The sequence below is a fragment of the Syngnathoides biaculeatus genome, chromosome 4, assembly GCF_019802595.1.
Source record: "Syngnathoides biaculeatus isolate LvHL_M chromosome 4, ASM1980259v1, whole genome shotgun sequence".
Lineage (NCBI taxonomy): Eukaryota > Metazoa > Chordata > Actinopteri > Syngnathiformes > Syngnathidae > Syngnathoides > Syngnathoides biaculeatus.
The window spans coordinates 10,409,341-10,431,295 of record NC_084643.1 but is presented as its reverse complement, the minus strand read 5'-3'; the positions used below and the strand labels follow the sequence as shown (position 1 = coordinate 10,431,295).

Genomic DNA, 21,955 nt, shown 5'->3' with positions numbered 1-21,955 from the left:
GGAAATCAATGTTTGGAAACACAAAAAAAAAAAAAAAGGAAATAGACCGCAAGGCAATTTCACATGAATGGCACTTTGTCAATTGCGTGCATACGAGGGACTGGGGTACAGTTTGTGTATTGTAAAATGCGGTATGAAGGAGCAAGGGGTGGAGAGCAAGAAAAGTGTTCCACAGTGCGGTTGGGATTGAAATGAGTAGGTGAGGAAAGGAAAGGAGGATATGAGAACGTCCTCAAACTGTTTGCAGTTTCACCTTGTGGGCCACCGTGGAAAAGAGAAGCTGCTCTTCTGCTTTTCATCTGCTGAGAAATGACGAGGTGGATACCTGGAAACGTGCGTACGGAGTTTTGGTGGGGGGCGGGGGGACAATATTCTTTGACATCTATTAAACATACGTTCAGTGTATTTTATGTACCATCTTCATGAAAAGGAATATTCATTGTCTTCCACTTCCTGTCCCGGGTTGGAATAGCAGTCGGCAGATAGCTGGTCGACTCCATGCCGCGCCGATGCGAGAAAAAGTGGTTAAACCGTTGACTATTTATTCAGTGACTCGCACGAAATTCAAAATATTCATTCTTTCATTCAAATTTTATCATTAGGAAATGAATGTGCAGTGTTCCTGATGCATTTGTGTGTATGATGAGGATTTTGAGCTTTCCTTCTCTACGTACATCGGAATATAAACTCGACTATCTGAGCTGGTCTTGGCTTGACCGGTCTTGACCGAGCTTCCTGTCCTCTTCTCTTCTCTTCTCTTCTCTTCTCTTCTCTTCTCTTCTCTTCTCTTCTCTTCTCTTCTCTCTCTTCTCTCTTCTCTTCTCTCTTCTCTTCTCTTCTCTTCTCTTCTCTTCTCTCTCTCGATCCTCGTAACCTCGTCACCATCCATATGCGAACCAATTTCTGTTTGTCTTTCTCTTTCTCACCTTTAACCGGTATCCTCTACTTCTGCTCTTTACAATCATCCGCTTGTTATCGGCGGCGTTGTGAGCGGACCGTTCCAAGCGTCGTGGCTGTTGTCATGGGACGACTGTAATTTCTGTTGTTGATATGGCTGTTGTTGTGCTCATTGGTCTTTCATTCCACCCCTCTGGCTGCTTAAACCCTCTATCCTGTTTTCTTTCTCTATCATCCCTCGACGCCTTTTTAACCCTGTCCCTCCATCTAAACCCAAATGAGCCGAGGCCGACGGTGCGCTTGAAGTTTCTTCCCTGGGCGTTTTTCCGTGCCTCCGTCACCAGGTTGTTGTTGTAGCCAAGTACGACGGTCGTTATTCTGTATCAAGGTCTAGAAAGTGACCCACGTCAGCTGGGGCGCTCCACAGGTCTTCCGCCGTCAGCGTGGTCGGTTTTTGAGCACAGTTGAAGAAGTGACGCGTATCGTGGAGGGCGACGTCACACAACGGGCATTTATCGACGATGTTGTCGTCGAGTCGATGCTGATAGTCGGTGAGCTTGTGACACCGGCCAGAACGGAGTCTCACTGGCCGCGGGAGTTGTCTTTCGGATTCGGCTACTGGAGGCGGGTAGACGCCCAACACGATGTTGGGTTTGTAGCCGGCGATCCCGTCGGCTACGGCGGTTCGATGGATCGCCGAGAGGCCGAGCCTGTAGTCCTCTGCATCGAGGACGGCCGGTGAACATACTGCTCGATCGATGGCTCAATATGTCGGACGGTTTTGCACAACGCTGTGGGCCACGCTTCTTGACTTGTCATCTCGCGATTGGGACGTCCGGCGAGGTAGCACTGAAGGGCGTATTGTTCGGTGAGCGTCACATTGTACTCAACCGTCACCGGGTGATGGCTTTTATTGGCTTCGATGAGTTTTCTTATAAAAAGTGACAAACACAAACTGTCTGTGACACATTGCAGCGTATCCACCGTGTGATTCCGCCGCTTTTGTCTCGACTTCTTCGCTGAGCACAATGAATGCTTATGTTGTGACTCATACGCGCACACGCATGAAGTCTTTGTTTGGGACACCCGCTGCTTGTTTGATCAGCAGCAAAAAAAAAAAAAAAAAAAGACAGAAAGGCAGAGAGGTGTTTTCTCTTCCTCTTCCTCAGCTTTGAAAGGAAAGCAAAACTTGGAGAAAAGGTCCCAAAAATCATGTTTTTAATACACGGAGATGTATTCGGCCTTTGGGCTATTTCATACGGCAGAGGCGCAAACCGCATTTCTGCTTTTCCTTCAACGGAATCGCGCTTGGTTCCGCTCGCGTTCTGCCGTTCATTAGCGCACGATTGACAGAGACAAACGGGCAAAATGAGACCAAATGCGAAATCACAGTTTATTTCAAAAAATAGACTCAATGATTGGAGTTGCTCACATGTTGCCAAAACATTCACACCGTTATATACTGCGATTTACAAAAGAAAATGAAATTCCTCATATAGTGGCAAAGGATATGTATTTACTCAGCTGCAGAGAGTACCAGGGGGAGGCTATTATGTTAAAATATATTATTAAATCATATTTGGATGAATATACAATACCATTTTGCAGAAATAATAGAGCATCCCCCAATTTTCCCCATTGATTTTTGAAATGTTTCTCAGCATTTGTGTTCCAATGTATCTATAAATATCACCTTTACAGATGCCACGTCTGCTCTACAACGCCATGTGTGTTGTGGTAAAGGTACTGTGATGACATGTAAATAAATTGATCATCTTAAACTCAAGTGCCACCATAAATTTGTTTTTGTTTTTTTTTTTGAATAAATTCTGTGGGTTAAAAAAAAAAGGAGTGGAGCAGTGAAGTGAACTCGCGGTCAGCAAGACAGCCTCACAGTTAAGAGGTCAAAGGTTAGGTTTGCGTGTTTTCCCTGCGCTTCGCTTGGCTTTTTCCCCACATTCCAATAACGTGCATATTAATTGCAGACTCTAAATTTGAAAGCAAGAAGGATTGTTTGCTAATGCGTATCCCGACTGCCACCCAAAGTCAGTGACTTTAATGAGGACAAGCGCTATAGAAAATGGATAACGCAGGGAAATAAGGAGGAGTCTATCACTTTTATTTATTCATAATCCCTATCGGAGCAGAGGCCACTATTTGAAGAAACACGATCAGAGTGAACATTTTCTAAATAGGTGTATGCACCTTTCCTCCTTTTTTGCAAACACCTGAGAGCGATTGTAACAAGTTATGTACAATATGTACAAGATGTTCTTCACAGCTTTCATTGCTACGGTTCTTTTGGACTCGGCTGAGACGGCGCACGCACCCTTGACTCGTCACATACGCTCACCAAAAAATGAGTTCTGTTTGGCTTTCGTGTGGATTGTCAGGACACCTCAAATTTAATTTGACATCCCCTAAAGTTTTGCATGCACATGTACATTTTCCATGACTTTCTGTGATACCTCCAGTCACGCCATACATCTATCGGAACCAAGTTGATTTCAATTTGTGCTCAGTGTCCACTTTCCTCCGAGAACGTCCTGTTTCAAACCTCACTTGCGACGTGTCGTCTCTTGTTGTCAAAATGCCAACAGCGTGAGTGAGACTGCTGCTTTACATCCATTTTCTGAGCCACTCATCCTCACGAGGGTCGCGGTGAGTGCTGTAGCCTTTTTCCCCACATTCCAATATCGTGCATCTTAATTGCAAACTCTAAATTTGAAAGCGCGAAGGATCGTTTGCCGATTGGCCTCCCAGCTGTCATCGGGCAGGAGGCGGCTGGGGTACACCCTGAACCGGTTGCCGGCCAATCGCAGGGCACATGGAGACCGACAACAGTCGCACTCACAATCACACCTAAGGGGCAATTCAGAGCGTCCGATTAATCTTCTTCTCCGTCTTTTCCTTTCGGCTTGTCCCGTTAGGGGTCGCCACGGCGTGTCATCTTCCCCTCTAACACCCACCGTCCTCATGTCCTCCCTCACAACATCCATCAACCTTTTCTTTGGGCTTCCTGTCGCTCTTTTGCCTGCCAGCGCCATACCTCAGCACCCTTCTCCCAATATACTCACTCTCTCGTGGTCCCGGCTGTTTTACATAGCACTTCCCATGGCAGCAAGAAATGTATTTGTCCATTGGTTGTGAAGGCCCTTGTTCCTCAGAGAACAGCAAATTGTGCTCACGCACTTGCACTGAAACACTAACAGTCGGACATGCGCATTCAAAAGTTTAGAGATGGTGACATTAAGTTCACCTGAAAGCTGAATTTCGCTAACAATTTGCGATAAGTCTGAAGATCGTATCAACTGTCAGAGTTCTGCAAAATCTCCGTCCTCTTTTCACTGTTCATCCTCTTCCTTCGCTTTCTCTTCCCTGACGATGTCTGTCTGTAATCTGCACTTTGTCACATGGTCAAGATCCTCAGCTGCAGGGTCACCTGACCCTCCGTGACTTCTCTCGGCCGCCCCGGAACGAGGGCGAGACTCAACCCGCCTCCATGTTGCATTCGAGTGTCCGTCTCCGGTCGGAGACGCCGGCCCTGGCGCCGTCTCCCCAGCCGAGGGCTCGTGTCGATCCTCATCGGGGCTGTACTGACTGTGTCTGTACAAACTCTCCTCATCCTCCTCCTGGCAAGAACTACCAGGCACGCTCTCGCCGTCAGACTGGGGAAGGTGAAGGCCGGGAAGGCCTGGAGGCTTCTGGGAAAGATCAAACGGCTCTTTTTGGTTGAAACGGCCCAGGAGGCTCATGGGAGAGGAGAGGCAGAAACTTCCCCGCTGTCGGAACACTGAAATAACAGAATTCAAATCATTAAAGTCACTTTCATTTCACGTTCATTGACTTTTTAACTGCTTGCAAAGTCTCTGGAGAACCTGCTCACTCATCAAGTGTGACAGTAAACAACCAAGATCATTAAATTAGTCAAAGATGGCTTTGCACATGCAATATTTGTTTCCAATCTGGACATGTCAGGGGATGAGTCTCAGATTTCCAGAAGTCGCCTGTGACACCGTAAAATGTCACATTGGTTGATATGTTTGTCAACCGTGAAATAGCAAGGATTACTGTTTGGGCGAAATGTGGAATTTGAACGCAAGTTTAAAAAAATTCTCAACATAAATTCTGGACAGTAAAAGTAATCATTCTTAAGGGCTCATTTCAAGTGTACTAATAATAAAACTTAAATACAGCTGAAATGTGGGGTTGTGGAAAAAAACAAACAAACAAAAAAAAAAAAACGGGTTAAGTCATCCAAGTCTAATTTGCGTCGCCTGGAACAGTTTGACCACTGTCCATATGTACCACGTGGACTTTTATTGCAGACAGACGCACATTTGGACCAGTGTTAAACATTGCCAAAAACAACAGAGGAGCATCAGTATGCGATTTTTAAGACGGTGAAATATAACCTAACCGTGATGAATAACTGACAGGAATGGTAGTTTTACCGCTAGCGTGCTAATGCTAGCGATCACCATGCTAACTGTAAATTCTGTACATAGCTTATACCATACAGTCAGAACCAAAATATGCAGTTTCAGGCTAGACGTCCAGCCATCATAAATGAGCGTTAATGGTAGTGGTTTAAAAAGAGGGAGAGGTGAGAGTTACTCAATGAAATATCGACCAACAGGATAATTAATTCCAAAAAGTTTCGTACTCTTTCCCACACTTTGAGAATCAGTGTTGTGCTGCATGAAAGTGGGGAGCAGTGTTCAAGATGACGAAGGTGCTCAGGTGCTTACATCTTTCATCCAGTCCTCTGTCCATGACGCCGTGCTTCACCTTCATGTGTCTGGTGAGGTTTCCCTTCAGGGTAAACTTGCTGGGACAGTAGAGGCACTTGAAAGGTTTGCTGTCCGAGTGGAGGTGCATATGACCCATGAGGTTGTGCATCCTGTTGAACTCCTTGCCGCACAGCTGAAAGCCGCAAACACAGACAATTACCCATCCGTCCATTTTCTATAGCGCTTTTCCCCCGTCGGAGTACAAAGCATCGCGTTTTTCTTTGCCAAATGTCTTTTGGATGACAAGGCCTAATAGTGAATGAATGCGCAGGCGTTTCCCCTCGGATACACCCTATGCGAGCCCCCCAACGCTGTCCTTTCCTCTGCCTCTGTCTTCTCTCTCTCATCACACGCACACAGAAGAAAAACAGAAGGACCGAGCGAGAGGAAGCAACAGAACAGGGAAGGGCAACTCCTCCGTTGTCCTTCCTCTCCATTCTTTTTTATTAGGGTGGTCCTTTCCTTCAGGAGGAGAGAGGGACTCGAGACTGTCCGAGAGGACCGTGAGAAAACAGGAAAGCCCCCCCACTCCGAGCGGCAGAGAAAGCGAGATGAAATCTATTTGCGGGCCTCGTTCTCCGGGGAGGCGGGAGGCCATTGTTAGAGAGGCGGTTTTGTGCGCCGATATCCTTCCTATTAGCGAAGAGGCTGCCGATGCCAAAAGCCGGCCTGCTGTCTGGTCATGATCCCAGAACCTTCTTCTAACCACCGAGGTCAAACTCCGCTGGATCGAGTTCGGGTCCTCGGGCCGTACGTTGCCCACCCCTCCTCCCCACACACCTTGCACTTGTACGGCTTGATGTCGGAGTGGACGATCATGTGGGCCTTGAGCGTCTGCTTTTGGACAAAACTCTTGAAGCACTTGTGGCACTGGTAGGCCCTCACGTTGGTGTGGATGAGGACGTGCCGCTTCATGTTGGCCAGCAGCGTAAACTCTCGGCCGCAGATACGACACTTGTGCTCCTTCACGCCCTAGTAGCAGAGTAAAAGGGTTGAAGAAACCAAAAAAAAAAAAAAAAAAGCCATACAAAAAGGTAAGGTAGTTGGCTCCCCTGCTACGTTATTAGGATTCCCACATAGTTTCCTGGTAGGACGCGCCGTACTCCAACATTATTGGCTCCAGGACAAGCACCGCTGCTCTATGATTGGCTGTTGTGTTCTGGTAAAACGTGCCCAACTGTTTCCAGACAGAAAGAAAAACTACATGACCCTAACAATAACCCTAATCCCTCAAATTCTAAATCCAACTCATCCTAAAACGCCATAGCTAGCTCTAAACCTGACTGTAATAAAAATGTGTTTTTCTTTTGTAAAAATACTCTACATTTTAGACGGTTATCTTGTGACTGTTACGTCTGCGGAGCCTGCACTTCCTGTGACGCAGGAGCCAATCGTGCTGCAGCAGGGCGTGTCCTGCCGAGTAACGACGTGGGAATCTATATAACGCTGTACATCCAGTTGTACCTCTGTGGAAGCGTATTGCTGCCACACAAAAAAAAAAAAAAAAGAAAAAAAGAAAAGGTTGCTATCATGTTGTAACGTGATATGTTTCACATTATAACATGATTCGTGGCACTGCACAGTTCTTCAAAAAAAGAGGCATTATCTGCGGGCTACTTAGTCAAGGGTCAGGGGTGGGCAAAGTACGGCCCGCAGGTCACAACTGTCCCACTCCATTCTTTAATCCGCCCCAATGAGAATTTACATGATCAAGAAAGCCACAATATTTCATGAAATTGGTTAATGAAAACATAGAGTACATTTTTTTAGTCATTCATCTTATTCAATAATCGGCTAATCGATTAATTGTACATTTTAAATAGTCACGTTCGGGAATGATGAATAATAACATTTTTAAGAATAGCACCAGTTATTAATTTACGACAAAGAAAAGTATTTTACATAGTTTGCATTCACAGAGGTTTTTTTTTTTTTTTTAACCTAATCTACATTATGTTACAGACCTGGGCCGTCTAGCTACCTGTTTTTCAAACTAAACCTTTAAAAACAGTCCTGATAAAGAGGAAATGACAAAAAAAAAAAAAAAGCAAGAGTAAAATTGTGCCAGCTGGCACACACGCTGGCAAAAACGAGAAGCGTTGCATGCGCGCCAACCATCCACCTACTTTGTGAGTGAGCGTGTGCTGCTTGAGGTGGTGCGACTGGATGAACTCCATCCCGCACTCGCTGCAGATGTACGGCCGGATGTCTTTGTGCTTCATCATGTGGTTCTGCAGCTGACTCGGGTACTGGAAGGTCTTCTGGCACTCGGTACACCTGCAAGAACAACAGGGATGCCTCGAACGTGGGATTTCACATCGTCGCTTAACATTTGTTCAACTACCGGAGCGGCCCAAAAGACAGAAAGAAATGAAGTTAAAGCAACTACTTTACATTGAGGGATAGCCCAATTAGAAAAAGGTAAAAAAAAAAAAAAAAAAAAAAACTGGAAAATGTCTAGAAAATACTAAATACTGTAGTGTCCCTACGTATGTATGTCGTGTGATGTAAGTAACGTCTGCGTGAGTGTTTGGGCGTGAGCAATGGCCAACAGCAGCTCCCGAGTGAGTACGCTCATTGTGTTTGTGTTTTACTGTTCTCCCGGTGTTCAATAATCACCTGAAAAGTGCATTGCGACTTCCTTTCCCACATACAAGTTGTGTGCAGTGCTTGTCAAAGTTTGTCACGTAACATAGTAAAGCTACATGCGACCGAACAACACAACTCAACTGGACAATCGGGAACAAATTATAGTCAGCGACAGAGCTAGCGATTGACCGTCAGACACGTACCGTCTCGCGCCGACGAAAAATTGCGACCCCTGCTGCTGTGATCACAAAAGCAAGCTTTGAGGCTCCACATGTACTGTTGATGTATTAACGTCATTTCCGCTTTCAACCCTGCGGCTTATGCAATGATGCGGCTAATTTGTGCGTTTTTTCTAACCGCCGCAAGGGGGCACTCGAGCGGAAAAGATAAGAGTGAGACCGGTGGAATATATGTCCCGAGAAAGTGACTTTTACCGGGGTGTTTTGGGGTTTTTTTTTAACCGGGCCCTGTTAGCGCTGTGCTAGTGTGTTGCTGCGTCTCCATGATTTTTACCGGTATGTTAGTGCTGTGCTATCGTTAGCACCGCGCTACCATGTTTCTGCCGCGTCTCATTGATTGTTTTCTTTTCAAACCGGCTCTGTTAGTGCTGTGCTACCGTGTTGCTACTGTTTTGTTTAGTTTTTTTTTGCCAGGAGTTGTTGTTTTTTGTTGTTGTTTTTTTTTTTTAAACCAGCCCTGTTCGTTCTACCATGTTGTTGCTATGTTAAGCTAAGGTATTAAAACTTTGAAAACTCTTTTTGTGTACAAGTCTTTTTTTTTTTTTTTGTAAATATCTCGTGTTTCAATGTGGGCATTTGCAGCTTTTACACAGGTGCGGCTAATATACTGTGTGTACCAAATGGTATTTCCTTTACAAATGTACCGGGCGAGGCTTATAATCAGGTGCGCTCTGTAGGTCGGAAATTACGGTTAATAATTTACGTCCTGTATTACTACAGCTATAGCTCGGTTAGATCTCACTTTGCACACGGAAATGGAATTTTTGTTGGGAAAGTTTATTTTTGATTGGGTGACATTGCAAATGACTCAAATTTCCAAACGTAGCAAGACGAGTTGTGGACATTCAACTACTTGGCCGATGTCTCACCTGTACAAGGTGGGCCCGCGGTGGGCGGTCAGGTGCCTCTTGAGCTGGACCAGCGTGGGGAAGTCCAGACCGCACTCGACGCAAACGTTGTCCTGGCCTTTCTCGTGCTTCAATTCGTGGGCGCGGAGCTCGCTGGGGTAGGCGAAGCCGCGGCCGCACACGCCGCAGCTGGTGGATGTGCAAGCGGAGGTTTTTATTTTTGCAATAAACGTTCATCATCAATAATTAGCACAGTCGATGCGGAATGAAAACATGAACCGCATCTAAAAAAAAAAAGTGAATTTATTAATTTTATATAATTGTTGCCCCCCCCCAAAAAAAAAGCATTTCCTTCCCGTTTTGTTGTTCGTGCATGTTTTAAGCATACTGTCACTGCTAAGTGACAAGTATGTCCAACATTTTTTGATATTTTTAAAATCCATTTAGTACCATACTTCTGTCCATCCATTTTCTTTTGCCGCGTATCCTCACAAGGGTCAAGGGAGTGCTGGAGCCTATCCCAGCTGTCAACAAGCAGGAGGCGGGCGGGCGGGCGGGGTACACCCTGAAGTGTTTGCCAGCCACTCGCAAGGCACATCAAGACAGACAAGAGTCGCGCTCACAATCACACCTAGGGGCAATCTTGAGTGTCCAATTAATGTTTATGGAGTGTAGGATGAAACCGGAGTGGCCACCCGGAGAAAAGCCACGCAGGCACGGGGAGAACATGCAAACTCCAGACAGGCGGGTCCGGGATTCAACCCGGGACCTCGGAACTGTGAGGCCAGCAGATCCACCTGTGCCGCCTGTTATTGCCATAACTTTTTGGAAATAATGTAATTTCTGCGTAATGTCCAAAATCTACATACACATAGTTGTTGTGATGTTTTTCATTGGAAATGTATCATTTTCCAAGCATAGAGAATTATTTCGGGTGATTATAGGGTTGTTCCCCAATGAAAACCTTGCACTGTATGTGGTAATTTTTTTTACCATCTTAAAAGAATATTTATATTTCCCTGCGGATGGTTGTTGAGCGGTTGTGTGTGCCCTGTAAATGTGCACGCGCAAAAATAAACCCAAGGCGAGTTAACGGAAGTTAAGGCAACCCGACCCGCACCTGTAGGGCTTGACGTCGCTGTGCTGCATCATGTGCCTCTTCAGGTGGCTGGTCTGGGTGAAGGCCTTGTGGCACACCTGGCACTTGTGAGGCCGCATGCCCCGGTGGGTGAGCAGGTGGGTGTGCAGGTGGCTCAGCTGCTTGAAGAGCTTCCCGCACAGGTGACACCCGTGGGGCTTGATGCCCTTGTGGCCCAAGATGTGCGTGACCAGGTTGTACTTGGACGTGTAGGACTTGTCGCACATGCGGCACTTCCAGCGCTTCTGATCGCCGCCCACGTCCACGTAGTAGCTGTCGTCCACGTGGACGTCGAAGCCGGGCTTCTCCCCGGGGCCGGGGCCGGGGCCGGTCCGAGGGGGGGCGTCGCGACCGCGGCGCGCGAGCCTGACGTCCTCCCTGGGCGGGAAGGGCACGACGGGGCCCGGCATGAAGAAGGGATACGGGATGAGACTGTGGTGGAGAGGTGGGAAGTAGGACGGGTGGAGGAGGAAAGGGGGCGGGGGCCACATTGGAGGGGGGCTGAGAGGCTCTCGTTTCACCTGGACCGGAACGTCAACGGCGGCCGTCCCGCGGCCAAGCTGCAGCCTGCTCAGCTCGATCATACCGGGTGAGGGGGCAACGGGGCGAGACGGGAAGGAGAGGTGGGAGCGGGTGCCCGTTTTGGGGACGGCGCTTTCCTCTTCTTCAGCAATCTCGCGTGCATGGGCGTCCATCTTGAAAGGAGTCCTTTTGCGACTTTGGGCCCCTTCGGCGTGGATGAGAGTCGGGCTCAGCACGGGGAAGCCCTGCAGGGGGCCGCCGCCGTCTCCGGTGGGATAGCTTGACAGGGAAGACCTCATAACCATGGACGGCGGGGGCACGTAGAACCCGTGCCGATCCGGCCGCCGGGCGTCTGCTCTCAATCGAGGACTTGTCGACGGTGAGAAACGGACGGCTTCCATCTTGATCCTGCAGAAAGAAAACAAACCATCGCTTGTTTTTTTTTTCTTCCCATTTTCAACTGGCAGTCGAAAATTCAACAGCGGATGTTTTTTTTTCTTTTTTTTTTTTGTGTTTTCATTCAAGACAAAAGACCAAAAAATGCCAAATTATTTTTATACCTCAATTTTAGACTCACAAAATCACAAATCGCTGGCTCCTTTGCGGCCAAGTCATTTTTTTTTTTTTTGTACATTAAGCTCACAAAGAGGTGGCACGGTGCGTTGGCCTCACAGTTCTGAGGTCATTGGTTCAATCCCGGCCCCGCATGTGTGGAGTTTGCACGTCCTCCCCGTTCCTGTGTGGCTTTTCTCCGGGTGGGCACTCCGGTTTCCTCCCACATCCCCAAAACATGCAACAATAATTGGACACTCTAAATTGCCCGGGATAGGCTCCAGCACTCCTCGTGACCCTTGTGAGGATGAGCGACATAGAAATGGATGGATAGATTCACAAAGATCTGGACACGTGCAGTTTCTTCAAAGAGGGACGTCGCCAGGCTTTGACCTTTTTCGTCGTTGTTGTTTTTACGTTTGTGTTACTTTGAGGCAGTCCCAGGACACCATTGCTAAAAAAAAAAAAAAAAAATTGGACGCTTTGGAGCCCGCCTGTCAGTAATTTTATATTTTGCAGGGTAAATTTGGTGAACTCCAGATTTATTCAAGTGAAAGAAATCGGAAGCGCGTCTTCACTTTTTGACTGTTACCGTATTGGGCCACGTCTCGCCCCTGAGAGTACTTTTACGTGGTACTTTTACTACTCCAAACCACATCGGGTTTCATTTCCCGAGTGTGATGTGCGAGCGTCACGAAGCGATACTCACACCGCTACCTTTCAGTTCTTAATTTCTCAAAGGGTTTGGGTTATCCTGAAATTCGGAACTCACCTGTCACCTTTTCGCTTCTCCATCGCTTTTTTCTTGTCTCTGTTCATGTTTTTCTGTTTTGTCTTGGAGGAAGTACTTCCTTTCCCCCCCCTCCCCCTCTCTTCCACCCGTGCGCTCACAAACCTGCAAGCGCGAGCTAGCCAATTATCAATAAAGATATAATATTCAGACAACAGTGCGTGATCTGATGCTGCTGATGAAATGTCGACCTGCTGTGGACGTCGCGTTCACCGTTGCCGTTTCTGTCCGTCGTTATCTCAGTTTTTAATACCGGTGTGAAATCAGAACACAGCAAGTGATGATAATCACATCTAATCATTTAAACTGTATGATTTGCTAGAGCGGATCATTTACGTACGCCTGTCTAATATTGTTTGAGGTGATAAAAATATGAGAAAATATGTAATGCTATGAAACACAGAATATATCAGCAAGATGACGTGAATTTCAATACTGACTGGCTACTTTATTAGGTACAGGATCTCATGAGGGTCAATGCAAGGTGCTGCATCATATTTTCTACTTTTACAAAGACAATATAAGATAACGATGCTGATCTTTGTTTGATAACCTGAGAGAGGCAATTCTAACTCTAATATTGTGGTCGTACTGTAGTCGGCCCTCTCCCCGACTAAATAACAAAGCAAAATATGAAAAACACCCCTCGGTAATAATCCCAATGTCCAATGAATGCCTCAGACTGAGCCTCATTGTTGAAGTTTTGGCAGATTTTTGTGCTCCGGCGCCTGTTCTGTGATCTCATTGGAGCGCGCAGCTACCCCTAATATTTTGACCAGCGATGACAGATGCGTGCACATTTCCCCATCATAAACGACGTATTTGCGTCGAAGGCCGAGGAATGCTATTTATCGTTTGAGTCGTCTCAAGTGTGTTTTGAATGGAATGTCATTGATGATGAGATCTACAAGCCCCTCCTCGTGCCCACGCGCCGGTCGGTGCCACAGAAGTGCGTCGGTGTGGGTCTGCTGCGACGCGTGCGTGCGGCCTACCTGCGCCAGCGTTGCCGCGATGCCGTGGGTCCGCGCGGCCGCTCTGCCTCCAGCTCCCTCCTGAAAGTGTGCGACCCTTCCACAGATGAGCTTTTTTTTTTTTTTTTTTGGAGGGACTAAAGAAAGAGAACAGGAACAATCACTTTGTTCTCATTTTTCAGATGAGTAGCTTCGGAGAGAAGGGAAGGAAGGGAGGGGAGAGGAAGTCAACAAGTCGAGTGCCTTCCTGCAGAAAAATAAGGAAACACTAGATAGACATCTCCGTTTCTCGATGAAATGGGGATTTGGAGAGCTTCGGGAGGAATGCAGGGAGGGCTCGGGTGGATGTTTCTTGCAGAAAACAATGTGGGACACGCAGGACGTAAACTGTCGTCGCTTTAGTCGCACAAAAGGGGGAAAACACTGTCACCGTGTTTGGACCGCCGACTAATATGCGGAGAGGCTGGATGCGCACAACCTGGCCATCAGTAAATAGTTTGTGCATCGCGATTCGTTCTTCACGGGTCCTTCTGGTGCGCGCAATCGAGGGCCGATCAGAATTCAGTCGTGCAGACACAGGCGAGATAGACTTTCACGCAATGTGCAGCTACTGTACCTGACTCAGAAGACCGCAGTAATATTTGGTGTTTTTCACAGAGGGTAAAGAATATATATTTTGACATTGTTTTATTGTACGTGTACATGTGCTGATCCACCGTTTGTGTTCAAACATCAATTGCTGTAAAGCATCACAACGCTGATGTGTTGTGTTTCGTTTGACGTGGATGTACACAACGTGGTTCAACACTAATATGGCAAACAAAACAGGAAACGTGCTTCTCTGACCACGTCAATCAAAATCGAGCGTTATTTGGTCTCCGATACTTGTACGTTTAATTGCATTACAGTTAATCAGATTCAAAATGTTTCTTTCTAAGTGCTTTAATTCAATGTATTTTACTTTGATTCGTTTTCTGGCGGCACACCGGATCAGCTGGGAAAGCGTTGGCCTCACAGGTCTGAGGTCCCAATGTGACGGTCTGAGCGCTAGCGCAGCTGAAGAGTCTCCTTGTGATTAACGCACACGCTCGTGTATTTTGTAAACTTCCGGCCAGTCTGAAACATCCCCATCCATGCTTCAACATATGCTATGGAGGTCTCAGATCGACAAACACAGCAAATGTACATATATATGCATATCTTTTTATCAACTTTTGTTTTAAGGTTAGGTTACAGCGTATGTTGGCGACATCCATGTAGAAAAAGGAGAACTATGAGACCGGGGGATTTCCCACTAAGCGTACCCAGAGTTCCCCTGTCAGTCACGCATGCAGGAGACTATTCAGCACGGGGGGAGCGCTCAGACCGTCACACCAGGTTCAATCCCAGCCCTCCCCGTGTGGAGTTTGCATTTTCCCCCTATGCTTGCGTGGGGGTCCCCCCCCCCCCCCAGGTGGGCACTCTGCTTTCCTCCCACATCACAAAAACATGCAGCATTAATTGGACACTCTAAATCAGTGATTTCCAACCTTTCTAGAGCCAAGGCACACATTTTACAATTGAAAAAATCCCACGGCACACCAACAAAAGTAAATGTCACCAAAAATGGATGGATTTAATTACTGTATGTACTTCCTCCCATCTAATAAAAGAGGATTTTTTTTTTTTTTTGTTCTGGCAACCAGTTCAGGGTGTGCCCGTTGACAGCTGGGATAGGCTTCAGCACTCCCCGCGACCCTCGTGAGGATAGGCGGCAAAGAAAATGAATGGACGGATGAATTCAGTTTCTCCTTCGAGAGCTCATTTTGCAAATCCAGAGCAAGACAAACAGTGAGCGAGTTTGTGAAAAGCGCCACCAGGAGGGGGAAGCGTCCCACTCATCACACTCACCTAAAGCGCTTTCAATCATCCAACAGCACAAAAGTTGGATGAATTTGTGTGTTAAAAGTACTGTAGAACATCATATTTCGCCCTCAAAATTACAATCTCGGAATGCGTCAAGAATGAATTTCGCAGCGAAACATGCAAAGAGATTCACCCGTCAAGGACTGTTGGAGTCTTGTGAGAGTTTGGGGGAAAGTTGGCGGAGGAAGAAACGTCCTCAGCTCATCTGGCGAGGTGGAAAGTGAGCGAGTCAAGCGTGAGTAATTGGACTCATATCATTGGAAGAGGCAAACGCTTGTGGCCCGTCGTTAGCTGTGTTAATTAGCCCATGAGGCCGATTGACCTCAGGACCTGCACAATGTGGGCTTCAATCCGTGCCGGTGATTAGCAAATTGATGCAACACATGCTTGCGCATGTGTGTGTTCAGTGACTTATAGCACATTTAAAAAAAAAAAAAAATGGAGCAGGTGAAGATACCTTTGTCCAAATTTAATTTAAAAAAAAAAAGACAACAAACACCTTTTATCAAACTTTTTTTTTTTTTTTTGCTTCACACTGATATGTTGGGTTTTGGGGGTGAATAAAAAAAAAGCTGCAAATGTCTAATAAAGTGAAAAGTCAAGTTTTTGAGCACATTTTCTTCCCCAATGAAAAGAGTTCCACATCATTTGCTTTCCAAGGCCACATAAAGCCACGCTGCGGGCGAGATTTGAGTTTGCCGCGTGACCTCGTGAAGTATTTTCCAACCTTCATCTAGGCCAGGGGTCTCGAACTCAATTGACCTCGGGGCCGCTGGGGCTGGGCCACGGAATTGAAATTGGAAATTCAAAACGATCCCATCTCAACTCAAACATCAAAATAAGATGAAGGAGGAAGCTGCTGCGTATTTGTATTTGATGTCCATCCGTCCCTTTTCTTTGTGGCTTATCCTCACGAGGGTCGCGGGCAGGAGGCGGGGTACACCCTGAACTGGTCGCCAGCCAATCGCAGGGCACATCGAGACGGGCAACAGTCGCACTCACCATCACACCGAGGGACAATTTAGAGCGTCCAAGTAATGTTGCATGTTTTTGGAGTGTGGGAGGAAACCGGAGTGCCCGGAGAATACCCACGCGGGCACGGGGAGGACGTGCAAACGCCACATGGGCGTGTCCGGAATTGAACCTGACACCTCAGAACTGTGAGGCCAACACTTTACCAGCTGACCCACTGTGCCGCCTCGAGTCACACATGCTAATCACTATCTTACCCACTGCAGATGTATATATCGTTCATCCATTTTCTGAGCCGCTTATCCTCACAAGGGTCGCAGGGAGTGCTGGAGCCTATCCCAGGTGTCACCGGGCAGGAGGCGGGGTACACCCTGAACTGGTCGCCAGCCAATCGCAAGGGCACGTCGAGACAAACAGCCTGACTCACAATCACACCGAGGGGCAATTTTGAGTATCCAATTAATGTCGCATGTTTTGGGGATGCGGGAGGAAACCGGAGTGCCCACCCGGAGGGAACCCACGCAGGCCCGGGGAGAGTAAGCAACCTCCACACAGGCGGGGCCGGGATCGAACCCGGGTCCGCAGAACTGCGAGGCCAACGCTTTACCAGCTGAGCCGCCGTGAGTAAGTAAGCCTAAAGAAGTAAAGAAGCGGCGCTACGCGAACGCGAAGCGCCGATGACTAAAACGCCATCGCCGACGTAATCTCATCAGATGGCCCCCCCCTTCCTAATTTCACCTCGCCGACCCGCCCGACCGGCATGCGCGGTCACGCACTGGCATGATTCACGAGGCCGACGGCGCCGCAGACCCTCGGCGACCGTTGACCCGCCCGCCGGTCAGGCGACTCATTAAAGGGCCTTAAGTGGCTTTTGGCTTTCTGCGGCACTCTTAAAAAGAGCTCCGGCCGGTATAAATATGACGGCGGAGAATCGCACCGGCAAGCGGAAGCATCGACTTTGACGAGCCCTCGAGAAGCAAAGTGAGACTTTGTCCTTGAACGTTTCGCTAACTCAAGGGCCGTCCGTTTCCTTTCAGCAAAGATGAGCGGAGCCGCCGTGTCCGTGTGTCTGGTTTTCCTGCTGTCCTGTTGCTGGGCGTGCTACATCTCCAACTGCCCCATCGGCGGCAAACGCTCCATCACGGACGCCCCCTTGCGCAAGGTGAGGGAGCTCCTTCGAGAAGCGCCAGAACGTTTTTCGGTGCCGCCGACCGCACGTATCAACTGAGCCGATGAGAACGAGATTGGGCTGACTTTGTTTTTGTCATTTTTAAGTTAAAAGGGGAAAAAAAAGGGCACATCTTTCGGGTCGGGGGGTACCGGTCGAAATCAAGACGTACAAGGTCCAGTCCACCACTGTACTCTTCACCTTTCCTGATTCATCAGCAGTGTCACTCCCTGCCAAATTCCAAAGATCCATCCATCCGCCGCTTATCCTCACAAGGGTCGCGGGGAGTGCTGGAGCCTATCCCGGCAGTCGTCGGGCGGGAGGCGGGGCGCACCCTGAACTGGTCGTCAGCCAATCGCAGGGCACGTGGAGACAAACAACCGGTCACACTCACAATCACACCTAGGGGCAATTTAGAGTGTCCGATTAATGTTGCATGTTTTTTGGGATGTGGGAGGAAACCGGAATGCCTGGAGAAAACCCACACAGGCGGGTCCGGGATTGAACCGGGGACCTCAGAACTGTGAACTGCTTTTTCCAGCTGATCCACCGTGCCGCTTTACAAACATGGATTTAGTTATCATTATGATTATTGATGTAGGGATCTTTAGTTCTCAGGGGCTCAACTAGTAGCAGATGTCATCTATCATCAATTTTTCAGTCTTTTTGTTCTTTAATGAAGACAAGATGTCATATTCGGATCGCAGGTGATGTTAGGGAATTGGCGCAGTTGACTCCGAACTAGTTGTATTATTATGATATGATGGGCTATAGTAGAATAGGAGGACATTTTGGGCATTTTTTTTGGGGGGGGGGGTAAGATTTACCTTTGGATGTTTTTCAGGAAAACTCAAAAAATGTGTTACAATAACTTGGACAACTGCAAATGCTCAAAAATATTACTGCATTAACCCTTCAAAATTGAATAACAAAAATGCTACTTGACGAATAGAATTATAGTGTGACTAATTATTGTCAAAGGGTTGCAAGTAACAGGGATCTAAATGAAAGCTAAGTTTGGAGTTTTTGATCAAGCTTCGGTGCTTGCGATGTTAGCTAATTTGCTAACCGGTGGAACCCCCACCCCCCCCCCCAAAAAAAAAATGGATATCTTTCAAAATCATATATTTTTTTTCTGGTTTCATTGACTTTCTCATTTGAAAGCGAGTTAGAAATCCCTCAGCATAGCGTAAAACTGTGAACGGAGAGTGGAAATGTGTCGCATCTGCGTTTGGCGGCAGTGCTTGTCCTGCGGCCCCGGGGACAGGGGCCGCTGCTTCGGCCCCAGCATCTGCTGCGGCGACGGCTTCGGTTGCCTGCTGGGATCCCCGGAAACGGCTCGCTGCCTGGAGGAGGGCTACCTGCTCACACCGTGCCAGGCCGGGGGCAGACCCTGCGGAACCGAGGGCGGACGCTGCGCCGCTTCGGGACTCTGCTGTGATGCAGGTACAGAATTTCGTTCGATTTCAGGAAAACGCCCGTCGGTATCGTGCCTTGAAATGCGGATTGAGAACCAAAACCTAGCGAGATGCCCAACACTCACAACAGGCCATGAGATTAGGGACACCGCGACAATTTAATACAAAACGAGGAGCCGTAGATCTACCGCACCGCCGTCAAACTGGAGGCCCGGGGGCCAGATCCGGCCCGCCGCGGGATTTTATGCGGCCCGCGGAAGCAAATCATGCGTATCAGCGTCCGTGATTTTTGTTCAAATCTGTACCCACATTTCAAATGGTCACGTCGTAGATCATAACCTAGAGCTATTGCAAGCATTTTTTGTGTTACCAAACAACAATAGGTGAAAAACCCGTCACCCCTTGATTTCTGATTCCAAAAGAAATTCCAAAATTTCACGTGCCAATATGATGAGGAAGATTTGCAAACTTTCAGTCATACTGCGCCTCTGATCGAAACCCGGGACAAAATTGAGTTCGACGCCCCTGGTGCAGTGGAAGCATGTGATTTCTCCTAGCCAATCAGAGAAGTATAAAGTATTAACCTTTTTATTATTTCATAATCTTCCGCTATTATTAATTTGAGCGCTTCTATTTGTTTCTAGCGGCTGCGATAAGGAAATTGTGTTAACTATCCTGCCCTGGAATTGTTTACGAAGATATTCTAACAGAAATGTCTAAATATTGTATGATTATATATTCATATATTTATAAATACAATCATAGTTAAAATACTTTTTATTTTTAAAAAAATAAATTTGACAGCGTTAAAAAAATTCAATACAAAATGCTCACAATCGGGGTTTTCTGTGTGATTAACATTGAATACTGAGTTATGTCATGTTAATATTTCTTTCTTTGATGCAGCGAAAAGTTTATTTTGATCCATGCGAAGTCATTTTGAAATGACTGTAGAACGAGTTTCATCAGGTAGCGATTTCAGATGTTTTTTAATTTTTGGTTGTAATTCAGCCTGCACCTGCAGTGCATTATTCTGAAAGATGTTTTGATTTGAAATATGTTAAATGTCATCAGTGTCATTTTAGCTTCACTGACAAAGCGAAGAAGCTTATTCATGCAGCGAGAGTTCAGTAATGTTGGAAACTCCAAAAAAAGGTTGACAGGGTAAAAAAAAGTGGGGAGGGGGTGATATGAAATGTGAGTGATCTACAAAGTACTTGCCCCCCCGTTCTAAGAGAGCTGCGCCGCAGACCAGTCGTGCACCCTGGACGAGGAGGCGGACGATCAAGCGGGCCAATACGACGGCGGCGACCCCGGTGACGTCATCGTGCGGCTCCTCCATCTTGCCGGTCACCCCTCCCCTCATCGACTCGGTCAGTGAGTTGACGGCCGAGGGGCGTCGCTCCTTCAGCGCAGATCGTTACTTGCCCGTTTCAGCTTCTTGTCCGTCTATTTTGATGTACGAAAAGAGGGGGTGGACATTGACGGCCATGCGGCCATCTTGCGTGTTGAAATAAAGTTTAGAGGAAGTCTATTAAAAAAAACAAAAAAAAAAAATGGTGGTTCTCGAATCATTTTGGGGGGAGAAACGTCCTCCATCCACTGATTTTCCCCTCATTTGAGTTGCGTCACGTGCGACATCTGGTGGGGGGCAAGGGGGAGGGCGAGGTACACGCCGCCGGTCACCGGCCAGTTTCGCACCTCTTTGTTGCTCCACTCCCCAGCACAAACAATACATATTTAAGTCCATTATTGGATGCAAACAAAAAAAAAAAGCATCCAGTCCACTTTCAGCTTGACCCTTATCTGAGTTGACTTGACCCAGCCAATTCCAGGCAGGGCACAGATTTTGGGTTTATTTGTTCGCATTTCACATTCCAACCTACGGACAATTTAATCTTCAGTTAACTTGAGGAGCAAGTTTGTGGAATGCCAGATGAAGACAGAATACCTTGGGGGGGGGGGGGGCGAAACGTGATAATCAAGTATTGACCGTTCATCCATCCATCCGACCATCCATTTTCTCAGCCGCTGATCCTCACAAGGTCGCGGGGAGTGATGAAGCCTATCCCAACTGTCAGCCCGCAGGAGGCGGGTGGGGTACACCCCGAACCGGTCGCCAGCCAATCGCAGGGCACATCGAGACAGACGGCAATCGCACTCACAATCACACCTACGTGCAATTTAGCGTCTCCAATTAATGTTGCATGTTTTGGGGATGTGGAAGGAAACCAGAGTGCCCGGAGAAAACCCACGCAGGGACGGGGAGGAGATGCAAACTCCACACAGGCATGTCCGGGGATCAGACCCGGGTCCTTAGAACTGCGAGGCCAACACTTTACCAGCTGATCCACTGTGCCGCCTTGAGTCAAACATGCTAATCACTATCTCACCCACTGCAGATGTATATACCGTTCATCCAACCATCCATGCATCCATCCATCCATCTTCTTTGCCGCTTATCCTCACAAGGGTCCCATAGAGTGGTGGAGCCTATCTCAGCTGTCAACAGGCAGGAGGCGGGGTACACCCTGAACTGGTCGCCAGGCAATCGCAGGGCACGCAGAGGGAGACAAACAGCGGCACTCCCAATCACACCTAGGGGCAATTTTGGGTGTCCAATTAATGTTGCATGTTTTTTGGGATGTGGGAGGAAACCGGAGTGCCCACCCGGAGAAAAGCCACGCCGGCGCAGGGGGCAACATGCAAACTCCACACAGGCGGGTCCGGGATCGAACCCAGCTCCTCTGGCAAGCGCAATGAATGCATATTGAAGACCATCCACCGAGAACGAGGGAGACCGTGAAGCCGGACTGGATGTTCCAACCCACTCGCCCACCGCGCCGCCGCCCATCAAAAGTCACGTTTCCTCTAAAGACTGACTCAGCAAAAGGCTTATCGCACTGGGCGGTCGTGCCAAACGCACACTCGCCTTTATCTTGCCGAGCATCTCCCGCGCGCCCGCGTTGACGCGTTACTATATGAGGCATTATCTCCGACCAGAGGTCCGCTTTGTCACTTTAGCAGCAAATCTTGCAGAGTTTGAAACCCGCCGCACTCGGCTTCAAACACAGCAGCGGACAGACTTGTGGACGCGTTGCAACACACGCAAACGGGGGACTCCAATATGGACGTGCAGGGACCAAAGAGAGA

The 21,955-nt window shown here is 47.8% G+C and overlaps 2 protein-coding genes across 4 annotated transcripts; one reads left to right on the top strand and one right to left on the bottom strand.

Annotated features, from left to right (window-relative positions):
* Positions 1 to 2,294: 2,294 nt before the first annotated feature.
* znf366 (zinc finger protein 366) lies at positions 2,295 to 15,452 on the bottom strand. Of its 3 annotated transcripts, none has more exons than XM_061817327.1 (7): positions 15,378 to 15,452; positions 10,487 to 11,434; positions 9,388 to 9,555; positions 7,817 to 7,967; positions 6,471 to 6,662; positions 5,649 to 5,823; positions 2,295 to 4,690 (listed from the first exon to the last, which is right to left on the bottom strand). In XM_061817327.1, the coding sequence occupies exons 2-7, from the start codon at positions 11,425 to 11,427 to the stop codon at positions 4,242 to 4,244; spliced, it is 2,076 nt and encodes a 691-aa protein (XP_061673311.1). In that variant the 5' UTR covers positions 11,428 to 11,434; positions 15,378 to 15,452; the 3' UTR covers positions 2,295 to 4,241. The 3 variants fall into 3 exon arrangements, with proteins under 3 accessions (XP_061673311.1, XP_061673310.1, XP_061673309.1); XM_061817326.1 differs by lacking the exon at positions 15,378 to 15,452 and adding an exon at positions 13,361 to 13,699; XM_061817325.1 differs by lacking the exon at positions 15,378 to 15,452 and adding an exon at positions 12,351 to 12,400.
* A 1,722-nt stretch (positions 15,453 to 17,174) lies between these two features.
* On the top strand, positions 17,175 to 20,294 carry LOC133499452 (isotocin-neurophysin IT 1-like). The gene is made up of 3 exons (XM_061817492.1): positions 17,175 to 17,378; positions 18,626 to 18,830; positions 20,038 to 20,294. The coding sequence occupies exons 1-3, from the start codon at positions 17,259 to 17,261 to the stop codon at positions 20,181 to 20,183; spliced, it is 471 nt and encodes a 156-aa protein (XP_061673476.1). The 5' UTR covers positions 17,175 to 17,258; the 3' UTR covers positions 20,184 to 20,294.
* Positions 20,295 to 21,955: the final 1,661 nt, after the last annotated feature.